Consider the following 10726-nt stretch of genomic DNA (forward strand, 5'->3'; position numbering starts at 1 on the left):
GCTACTTGCACTGTGCACTCGGCTTCTGGGCTGCGTCCCGCTCTGAGCTGGGGCAGCTGCACTGGCTCTGCAATGCCTTGTGGTCAGCAGGGCTTCGCAGGAGGGTGTGAAGTGCCTGGTAACATTCCTGCCTTGACTCCCTGTTCCTCCACAGCTCTCAATGCTCTTCACAGAGGAGTGTGACAAGGTGCGGGACCTCATGCACGTGCATTCCTTCAGCTACGACTTCCACTTGCGTATAGTCCACCAGTATCTGCTGGGCTCCCACATGACCCTCCGCCAAGGCTACCATCTCACCAGCTTCCTGGAGGATTTCATTGCCCACCACCCCGATATCCCCAAATTTGGCCGTAACCACGTTTTCCAAGGTATGTAGTTCAACTTGGGATCGACCTGGGATTGACTGCCAGCCCATAACTTGGCAAAAGGTTTCCAAATAAACCTGACCCTTGGAGTATTCAGGGAGATGACAGGGTAGGGGTGGCATGAGGGGCCAAGCTCCAGGGGAAGTCCTTGCTGCCTTGTTGTGGGAGGTGGGTTGTTCTGTCCCATGGAGTAGTTTGCAGGACACTGCTCTGCCCAGGTAAGAGGCACGGAGCGTGTCCTGTGACAACAGTGTGTTTCTCCACTGGCCCAGGCACGCTGGCCCTGCCCACCAACATGATCACTGCACACCAGCTGTACAACTACATTGCTGACCACGCCAACACCTACCACATGAAACCCCTGCGCATGGCCCGGCCGGCCACGGGCAGCGACAGCAAGAAGGGAACACCAGGCACAGAGCAGAACGAGTATGCACTGGTCTCTATTTGGAACAGGTGAGTGCATCTGCTGCAGGTTCCTGGAGCTGCTGGAGATTGGTGGCAACCTGCCAGTCCTGGGGACACTGCCCCAGGGTGCATTTGATATTTCCCATAGCACTTCTGAGGAGTCCTGCTTTGTGGAATTCCCCATGCCCAGTAGTTCTGTTGTGACCAAGAGCTCTGGGGTAACAAAGTGAGGTTCCCTTCATCCTGATGTGCTTTTGCTCCCAGCTCGGGTTCCTACAAGGACTCTGAAGGTCTGCGTCATCATGATGACTTCGATGTGTCCCTCCTGGTGTGTCACAGTGCAGCACCATTTGAGGAGCAGAGTGAGGCAGAGAGACGCATGCTCCGGTGAGCACTGGGGGCCCAGGACACCAAAGCTTCCTGGCTGGGGAGGAGGGCTGTGGGAGGGACTGGTTCTGTCTGGGACAACACCGGCAGGGTTGTTGGTGTTGGGGGAGGATCGCTGTGGGGACCTGGGCGGCGTGGTGTCTGTCTTTGTCTGGGCAGAGAAGCACCCTTTCTGTCAGGGACGGAGAGGCCTGTGGTTCCTTTGCAGCGCAGCTGAGAGGGGAGCAGCCCTTCCCCAGGTCACAAGTGTCTCCTTGCTCTCAGTTTGCGTTTCTACGTCATCATGACCAGCCAGCGGGAGCTCTTTCCCCGGCTCACGGCCGACATGCGACGCTTCAAGAAGCTGCCGCGCTTGCAGCGGGAAGTGCTGGAGCCTGTGGTGGGCCGGGCAGCCTGGGAGGCAGCGGAGCCGGAGACAAGCCTGGGGCAGCAGCCACCACCAGCAGAGCGGGAGCTGTGGCAGGACGTGGAGGACAGCAGCGAGTTCTACACGGGGGGCACACAAGTCAAACTGGGGCCAGGGCTCTTCTACACCTCGCCGCTCTTCCCCTTGCTGGCCTCTGAGGTGGCCTCAGCCCAGAAGCAGCTCAGCAGCATGGTGCAGCTGGCCAAGTGTCACTGCCGCAGGGACAATCTCTGGAAGCGCCTCTTCCTTCTGGAGCCTCTGGCGTCCGACAAGCTGAAGCTGGGCAAGCTCTCGCTGGTGGAGCTGGAGGAGCTGCTCGATGCCGTGCATGGGAAATCCATTGCGGATGTCGACCCCCAGCTGGTGAGCAGCAGGGATGGAGTCACAGTGCACAGCAGCTGCTGTTCTGCTCGGGACAAAGTGGGGTGACAGGTGAAGGACCTGCAGGACATGTCTCTTCCTGCTTGGTGGGAAGGTAGAGGTAGGAACATAGCTCCTAGCTGGCCAGGGGGAGGGGGAGACTGCATGGACCTGTCCATGGAGAGTGAATAGCTGTCAGTCAGCATGGCTCAGTTGGGTTTTGAGGGATGCATCTGATTCAGGGTGTGAAGGCTGCTGTAGCATTATGTCTGCTGCTGCCATGGCTTGAGGGAGGCTGAAATCAGCCCTTTTCCATGCCCGCAGGAATGCTTCCTCACCATGACAGTCTCCTGGTACCAGAGCCTCATCAAAGTGCTGTTGAGCCGCTTTCCCCAGAGCTGTCGGCACTTCCACAACGCTGAAACCGGCACCCAGTATCTGGTAGGACCCAGCCCGTCACCCACCTGCAGCCTCTCTCCCTGTGTCCTCGTCCTGGGGTCTCTGTCTCCTTTCTAACGTGTGCTCTGACTCTCCTGACAGGTCGTGCTCAACCAGAAGTTCACGGACTGCTTCGTCCTTGTGTTTCTCGATTCTCATTCAGGAAAGACGGTAAGTACATGGGAACAGAAGACCAGCTATGTTGGCTCAGGCCAAGAATCTGTCTAGATTGATCCAGCAGTGGCCAAGAGCAGGTGTGCATGAGAACAAGAGCAGGTCAAGAACCTTGTAACACCTCCCTTAAATACTTTCCCAACATCTGAAAATCTGTAGCTCAGGCCCATCCTGAGCTAAAAGTGTCCTTTTCATTTATTTAATAGCCCTCCACAGCTTTCCTTTGGTTAATTTCTTGCATCCATGATTTCCCCTGGCTTGCAGCTCCACGAGGCAGTTGTAATCTAGGTGAACTCTTTGGCTTGTTTTTGAAGCTCCTACTGTTCTTTCCATGTGATGCCCTTTTGTTCTTGTATTAGAACACAGGGAGCACTTGATCCTCTTTTCCTTCACAGGATTGCTTTTGGATCATTCTCTCAGCTGTCTCTATTCAGGCTGAAGAGTCCTTCTGTTTTCAGTCCAAGCCAGATCATACTGGGTCTGGCTGGGAGGGGTCACCAGTGTTGTGGGCTGTTCCTACCTGGGCAGAAGGGAAGGGGACCTGCACTGTTGAGGGTCCCAGTAAACCTGCAAGGACCTTTGCCTTCACTGGACTTGAGGGCAAAAATACTTTTCTTTCAGCTGTGCTCCCAGGCAGGGTGCAGGATGGGTCACAGGAAAGGCAGCTCCGTGTGAGAGCAGGGCATCTACAGGAGGCTTCTGTCCACAGTGAGGCTTTTGCAGAGAATGCAGCATAACTGATCCCTTTGTAAATAAATCATGCTCCATCTCAAAAGCAGGTAGGGAAGACAGAAGAGGTGGTGCCTGCTGGAAGGCTGCTCAGTGCCTCCTGCCACCTAATGGTTATAGTGTCACCTTGTGATCATTGATATGATACACCCAGACCCTCCATCCCCTCTCCTAGTGACTCCCATCTTGTAACAGAAATCCTTTGTGTTCCTCACACTGTATTTTGTGCTTGATCCCATTCCTGTGGCCTCTCAAAACTCTCTCAGGCTTTTTTTTTTTTTTTCTTTCTTGCATTATCCCAATCCTCTTTTGTATTAGTGCCTCAAATTTTATCAGCACGTTCCTCATCTTTGTACCAGACTCATTAAAGTACGAGGCAACGTGAGTCCCAAAGCCTGTCCTGGAGGAACTCCATTTGTAACCTCTCTCCAGCCTGCTATTTCCCCTTTCAGCACTGCCATCCTCACCTTATAATTTCAGTTAATTCCTATCTTTTCAGCTTACCTAAATTTCCCATGTGGCACCACATCAAATCCTTCCTGAAGCTTAGATAAGATGTACCATGATTCCTTTGTCTAGAAATATTACCTTATCAAAGAGAAATTTAGCGTTAGCACATCACTTTGGTAACACTGAGCTGCATTTCCCTCATGGTTCTTTCTCTCCCAACCTGCTCTGAAGCCTTGCACACTGTTGGAGCTGGGTTCACAAATCGCTTTCTTTTCCCTCTTAAATGATGGTGGTGTGTTTTCTGTTCTGTAGTTACCCAGCTCTTCTCATGGCTTTACCAGTTTGTTAGGGACCCTGGCTACTAGATGTGCTGCATTTCAGCTCTGGAGAACATCCAGTCCCTGTGTCTTGCCTCACAGGCTTCTTCTGTTCAGGTCCTGCAACCTCTCCTTCTGAACCTTGTTCCCTGCTTCCCTCTGCCATTGCCCTGCCTTGTCAGTGCAGTCACTAATCAGAATGGAGCAGGCAGCACTTATTTTTAGGATTGCAGTTATTACGTTTAATCTCCTCCCCTTCCCCGTTAGTTGCACTCCTACTCCTACTCTTTGCCTTAGAAGAAGAAATTTCCCTCCAATTTCCCTGAAAGCCCCTTATTATGTGGAGTCAGTGGGTTCCCCTCCTCTCCTGAGGCTGCTGCTGGGGTTGGTATAACTGCAGATGCATGAGAGCAGGGACTGAGTGGGCAAGTGCTTGCACCTAATTTCCACCAAAAAAATTGGGAGGAGGCTCAAACATGCTCTGTCACAGGAGAAGGCATTAGTGCCATTGGCATTTTGGGACTTCTCCCAGTATTTGCCTAAAACTGCCCAAAGAAAAGTGCTCACACACCTGGACTAGGGACTGCACAGTGCTTGTTTGAATCCTGTCCCCTGACCCTCTCCTCCCTCTCGGCAGAGCCTCACCGTGGTTTTCCGGGAGCCGTTCCCCGTGCAGCCCCAGAACAGTGAGAGTCCTCTGCCACAGCTTGTGTCAACATATCACCACCTGGAGTCAGTTATCAACACTGCCTGCTTCAACCTCTGGACGGGCCTGCTCTAGCACTGGCACCCATTTCCTTGGTGCAACACATGTGCCAGACCTCAGCACGGCTGTGCCACGGGTGGTGATGGGGAAGAGCAGGTCTGTGAGGGGACCTGTGCTTGGGCACTGCAGGCAGCGCTGCCAGTGGCACAGGTGGCTACTGAACTGAGGAGCCTGGCGGGCTGGTGTGGCCCTCACGTGCTGTTTTTGGTGGGTTTGATACGGAACGACCTTGAAGCAAACCACAAGGGCAGGAGCTTGGCCGCTGTGGCTTGGCTGAAGCAGAGCGACTCTCAGGGACATGGCTTTGGCATCTGCAGCTGAGTTCTGCCTTCTGGGGAGGCACGGAGGATCACACACAGCACTCTGGGCTTTGTGAGGAAAGACTCCTGGACTTCAGGGCTCCAGGTAGTGAGGCTGACTGCTTCTGGCCCTTTGTCTTCCTCGGGAGAGCACTGGATGGGACAGGAAAGGTGAACTGGACCATACAAAGGTTTTATGGAGGTGTACATTTAAGCCATTGGTGTATCTGTGAAATAAACTGAACCAGATCCCTGCTCAGTTGCTCTAGGCTGGGATGTGGAACGCCTCCCGTAAGGGATGCAGAGCAGCCCTGGCTGGGTTTGCACCGGAGTTTCTTACTTGCTCCAGAGCAGGAGCAGCAGGGCAGTCAGCCCCCAGCCTGTTACCTGGGTTCAGGCAGCCTGGGAGGGTGCTGCTTGCTTTACTTCCTCCCCTGCTGCAGTCAGTGCTGGGCACTGGCAACAGCCTTGAGAACTGTAGTGCCTGGAAGCCCAGAGCATTATTCCCACAACTCCAGGCACCAGTTGGAGCTGGACTGAGAAAGCTCACACCCTTCCCAAGGATTGAATGCTCCCCTTAGTGGGGGAGACTGGAAACCTCTCCCTGGACACCCCTGCAGCCTGGAAGTGAAGGTTCTCTGTGTACCTGAAGTCACCTACAGCGGTGCCTGAGCCACCCCTAAATATGACATGCTACAGATGGCACTGGTGTAGATGGGGGTCCAACTGCTTGGGCTGACCCAGTACAGCCTGGGGAAGGGAAATATGACAAAGATGCTCCTAAAGCCACTCTAGAAATCATCCCACCTCAGTCCTAGAAAAGACACGTGTTCCTCTGTTAAGCCATTGCTTTGTCTTTTATTCCCATGGTTTTCTAGTTTTACTCAGCTGCCTTGCTGGTCCCACCATGCTGCAGCCCTCGGCTCTCCCAGTAGGAGCGCAGCCAGCCCAGACCTTCCAGGGTGTCTCCTGCAGTGACAGACAAGGTTTCCTGCTGCAGCTGGAGAAGCTGGAGCAGCTTCTGTTCAGGACAGAGATCTCATTCCCAGGTAGGGACTCTGACACCCACTACCTGCCACACCCCGGGACCTGCCTGTCTTTGCACAGTACCCAGCCAGCTGGTCCGTGCTTGGCCCTGACCTGGGGCTCAGACCTGCAGGCCCACTCACCTTTGGGAGCATACTCGCACCCCACATAGCCAGTGTAGCCAAGGGACTCCAGGAGCTCAAAAATGTAGGGGAAGTTCAACTCCCCAGGGCTGTCAGGCTCGTGCCGTCCTGGCACCTGTGCGATCTGGATATGACCTGGAGAGGGAATGGGAGAGGCCGTGCCCAAGGCAGCCCTGCCTGGAGCCTTCTTTGGGCATGAGACAAGGTGACCCAAGAGCAGCCCCACACCCCCAGCCAGCCACAGCAGAGCCTGGGGCAGGAGAGCTCCATCTCAGAGCCACTCCTGCCCCATGGCCACAGAGGAGCTGATCTGGGTGCAGGGCATTACCAATGAGTGGGAAGTATGTGTCCAGGTTGCGTGACAAATTGCCATCCATGATCTGGCAGTGAAAGAGGTCCTGGGAGGGAGAGAGGAAGATGGAGGATGCAGCTGTTCACCAGTGAGCTGTGCTACAGGCCCTGTCTCTCTCTCTCTCCATGTCCTCAGGAGAGGATAGCAAGCCCCTAGAACTCCTCTGTGGGCCTGTGCAAAATTCCCTGGTGGAGGGTGGACCATGGAGATCTTCAGTGCTGACTCACCAGCTGCAGCTTCAGGTTGGGCCGTCCCACCTTCTCCAGGATGGCAGCAGCTACAGGTGCAAGAAATGAGAGACCATTGCCCCCAGGGTGGAAACTTCACAAAGCCCTGAGACTCCCCTTCATCAGCTGAGCTCCCTCAGCATCTCTGGGCTGGTAAGGCAACCTCCTGCCTTTCAGACTTTGGGGATCCTTCTCTTCCTCTGAAGGAGTCTCTAGATGTCTGCCTTACCTTGGTGCGGGGTGTTCAGGTAGTAGCGAGGGTCAGTGATGCGGTTGTTAATAGGCTCCACCAGTCCAATCATGTTTTCCTGTAACACAGTAATGTCACCCTATGGAGCACAACTTCCCTATGCCAGGCTGCTGGGGTGTTCCTGGGTACCCTGAGAGCTGCACCCACAGAGCAGGACACATTCCCCACTTACCTGGGCCAGGAGGTCAGCAGCATATCTGAGATTCTCAATGAAGGTGGTTTCCATCTCACCTGCCACTGCAGCCCGGTCTGCACCCAGGGGAACCCGCCCAGCCATCACATGGATCCTAGAGACACAGAGATCAGCCACTGGCAGCAATATATGCTGTTCCGCCTCAGTACACCGAGGGATGACTTTGAACCTTTTGCCTGACAAATCTCAGACCTTGATTCTTCCCTCTTTCACCAGCTGCCTCCAGCTCTTTCACCCCGAGGTTGGTTGGTTTTGCTCCTAGTGCTGCCCCAAGGCCAGCACAAGGGGCAGCTGGCATGCTGCCTCTGCCAGGGGCAGGCTGCACACGTGGTCTCACTGCTTGCTGGCTGTGAGCAGGGAGGGGACAGCGGCCCACACTGGACTGCCCTGCCGTGAAGAGCTCAAGGGCCAGGCAAGAGCAAGGCTCTTCAGCCACTGCTGGGGGAAGGTGAAGAGTGGAAACAAAACCCTTTTCACTCTGCCTGTACAAGCAGGGGCCTGGGCAGCCTCTGGCCTGCCCGGTCCTTGCCATCCACAGGGCTTTGGACTGAGTTTCAACAGGAAAGAATGATGCAAAGTAAATGCAAAGGGCCCCGTTGGTTTTCTGAAGGGAAGTGTGCCAGGCTAATTGCATCTCTTACGGTGTCTCTGCTGCCTCCAGGCACCGTGGCCTCAATAAAGCAACTGTTGTGGTGTCCTGGGGCAACGACTGGTGTAAGTGGGGAGGAAAAAGGGAGGATTATCCTGGGGACTGTTGTGCGGAGGTGGGGAAGGGAAGGGTCAGACGAGTGCCTGGCAGCTCCCGGAGAGGACACTGAGGCCGCGGCCCCGCACACGGGGGTCTGCACCGCGCCGGCTCCCGCCCGATGCAGCCGAGCAGGAGACGCTGCCCGGGAGAGGCTCCGTGACCCGGCGGCTGGAGGCGCCGCGGGGCAAAGGGCGAGCCCCGCTCGGGCGACGAGCTGGAGCAGGAGGGCGGCACAGGAACCCCCCGGCGGCCGGAGCGGGGTCCCGGCCGGCACCTACCTGTGGCAGCCCACCGCCTTGGCGTACTGCACGGCCGCCGCCAGGCCCTCCCGGAACGCGGCCTCCCGCCCGGGCACGGCCGCCAGCCCCAGCTCGCCCGCCTCCGGGTCCCCTGGGAGAGAACGGCGGGGTCAGCGGAGGGTCTTCGCCGCCCCGCGCACCCGGGGAACGCGGCCGTACCGGGGGGCGTGTTGAGGAGGGCGATCCGCACCCCCGCCCGCTCCGCCGCCGCCCGCAGCGCCTGGGCCGGGCAGCCCGCCGGCCACGCCGCCTCCGCCGCCCCGAACCCGGCGGCCGCCGCCGCTTCCAGCCGCGCCGGCAGCGCCGGGAGCTCCGGGAACAGCCACGAGAGGTTGGCGGAGAAGCGCAGCGCCATGGCGGGCCGGGGGCGGGCGGCGGGCGGGCCGGGGCGGTGCTCCCGCCTCCCGCCCGGGCAGCCCCGGCCCGGCCGCGGCGCTGCGAGGAGCGGCCCCGTCAGCGGGGCAGGGCCGGGCTCAGCCGCTCCCCTGCAGCTCTCGGCCCCAGCGCCCTGCCCTCCGGCCTGTGCCCGCGGGTGAGCGGCCCCGCGCTGCCTGTGACACGCGTGGGGGTCCCGCCCTCGCCGGAGGGGCTGCGGGACGGGGGCGTGCGGGGGGCACAGCGCGGCCCGCGCCCCCTCCGGGAGAGGTGTTTTTGCCGAGTGTTGGCCCGACACACGCAGAGCGCCCTGTTAATTGGTTTCCTGGGGAGCTTGTCTCTGACAGTGTCTCATTATGCAAGAAACGCTCTCTCCTTTGTCCCATGTTCTGCATATTTTACCATAAAACGTTCATCTCCACTCCTGCAGAGCTGTGGCTCCGGCGTGCGGGAGTCTGTACTCATCCCCGTGTTCCCACTCCCCATCCCGGTGCTCCGTGTGCCTCCCGGCGCATTCGCGGGCGGCACGGGTGGGGTGTGTGCCGGGTCCGGCCCATGCCCAGGGGCTGTGCCGTGGCTGGCAGAACGGGCACCGTGAGCCGTGGACATTTTGCAGCCCCTTGGACTCACCCTGCTCGTGGGGACTCCAACCTGGCTGCCCTGCATGGTCCGGCTCCTCTGTGACTACTGCAGAAGCCCTCTGCAGCCCCAGCCAACTGCAAGCCCCAGGAATTCGCAGTGTTTGGAGTGCTCTCTTTGGGAGAGCACGGCTGGGCAGAGGCCAGCCACAGCAACAGGTTTTTGGTGGGAGGTCAGGGCAGTGCCAGCCAAGAGGAAAGCAGTGATGAAGTTACCCACTACAGTCTCAACTCAATTAAAGCTATTGATTAATCAATTAGAAAAGGCTTGGCTCAACTTCTGAGTAATAATCCAAACTGTCCATCGTAGGGAGTGGTATCCATGTTCCTAACACGTGTGTCCCCAGTGCATGTCCCCAGGACGCAGACTTCTCCTGCCTGCAGCCACCATGCCAGGGGAGCACTGCACCTTATAGGTGTCCTGCAGGTTCCCTCTGTGGTGCATGGGGGTTGTCGTTCCCAGGAGGTGCCTGAGTGCAGGTGGGTGGGTGGCAGAGCTGTGCAGGCATGGAGAGCCCCAGAAAGAGGAGTGGCACCTGCCTGGCCTGGGGCTGCAGCTTCACTGGATCCTTGCACCTCGGAAAGGTGCTTGCTGAGGCCACACACCACTCCAGCCCTGGCAGTCCTGGCCGCATCTCCAGCACAGCCCAGGCACCTGGCAGAGTCAAAGCCCAGGATTCCGTGGGTGGAGCAGGAAAGCTTTGCTGGGGTGGATGTCAGTGAACAAACACAGGGCTGAGCCCCAGCATGTGGGTGACCCCAGCAGCCAGATGGGAACGTGGGGAGTCCTCACACAAACCTGCCCTGCTGATGGTAGGTGAAGCTGCTGGGCCCCGTGCTGAAGCATTAATGGCGTCTTTATATCCCTGGTAATATATTGCATTGATTTTCTCTTGTTATAACTGTGGTTCCTGCATTGCAGGATGGTGTTTTGTCACTTTACCTTGACAGGACACAGTGGATTTACTCCCCGCTGTGGCACTTGGAGCTCTGGGGCCTGTGCCCGGCACCCGCTGTTTGGGGATATGGTACAATGAGCGTGAGGTCAGACGGGCACCCATGTCCCCCAGAGAGATGAGGAGGGGGCCGAGCTGGTGTGGGAGGGCAGCTCAGTACCAAGCATCCCCGCTGCTGCAGGAGTTTTATTGGCCCAAAGAAAACGTAGCTCCTGCACATTTTATTATCGAGCTGACATTTCGTTGCAGACCCAGCTCTGGCCTCTGTGATGGCCAGGGTGGGGAGGTGGCGGGTGCTCCAGCAGCCCAGCACGGTGCCTTGGGTGCCATGCAGTGCAAACAGCAGCAGCTGAGCCAACCCCCCACCCAGAGCCCACTGAAGTGGGGGCACCAGTCCTCCCTGTGCCATAAATCCCTCAG

At 57.5% G+C, this 10726-nt stretch overlaps 2 protein-coding genes across 8 annotated transcripts in view; one reads left to right on the top strand and one right to left on the bottom strand.

Annotated features, from left to right (window-relative positions):
• The window catches only part of SZT2 (SZT2 subunit of KICSTOR complex), a 56866-nt gene extending 48874 nt beyond the window's left edge, over window positions 1-7992 (top strand). For all 7 annotated transcript variants that reach the window (XM_027747137.2, XM_027747144.2, XM_039384745.1 and 4 more), the window contains 7 exons: window positions 155-368; window positions 638-821; window positions 1038-1160; window positions 1425-1929; window positions 2251-2367; window positions 2467-2535; window positions 4672-7992. In XM_027747137.2, the coding sequence (XP_027602938.2) occupies window positions 155-368; window positions 638-821; window positions 1038-1160; window positions 1425-1929; window positions 2251-2367; window positions 2467-2535; window positions 4672-4815 (1356 nt within the window). In that variant the 3' untranslated portion in view covers window positions 4816-7992. The remainder of the gene's footprint in view (window positions 1-154; window positions 369-637; window positions 822-1037; window positions 1161-1424; window positions 1930-2250; window positions 2368-2466; window positions 2536-4671) is intronic.
• HYI (hydroxypyruvate isomerase (putative)) lies at window positions 5934-8748 on the bottom strand. Its single transcript, XM_027747146.2, has 8 exons — window positions 8497-8748; window positions 8317-8428; window positions 7270-7384; window positions 7077-7155; window positions 6848-6897; window positions 6597-6666; window positions 6269-6403; window positions 5934-6068 (listed from the first exon to the last, which is right to left on the bottom strand). The coding sequence occupies exons 1-8, from the start codon at window positions 8690-8692 to the stop codon at window positions 5980-5982; spliced, it is 846 nt and encodes a 281-aa protein (XP_027602947.1). The 5' UTR covers window positions 8693-8748; the 3' UTR covers window positions 5934-5979.
• Window positions 8749-10726: the final 1978 nt, after the last annotated feature.

Source organism: Pipra filicauda, unplaced genomic scaffold (assembly GCF_003945595.2).
Source record: "Pipra filicauda isolate LSUMZ 115617 unplaced genomic scaffold, ASM394559v2 scaffold36_size6622888_pilon, whole genome shotgun sequence".
Taxonomy (NCBI): domain Eukaryota; kingdom Metazoa; phylum Chordata; class Aves; order Passeriformes; family Pipridae; genus Pipra; species Pipra filicauda.

Excerpts from the sequence above, each read along its gene's own strand:
- HYI (XM_027747146.2), bottom strand. The coding sequence starts at position 8,692 with ATGGCGCTGCGCTTCTCCGCCAACCTCTCGTGGCTGTTCCCGGAGCTC. Across the intron at positions 7,156-7,269 it reads CTGCTGACCTCCTGGCCCAG|GAAAACATGATTGGACTGGT; the intron begins GTAAGTGGGGAA and ends ACTGTGTTACAG. Across the intron at positions 6,898-7,076 it reads CCTGAACACCCCGCACCAAG|CTGCTGCCATCCTGGAGAAG; the intron begins GTAAGGCAGACA and ends TTGCACCTGTAG.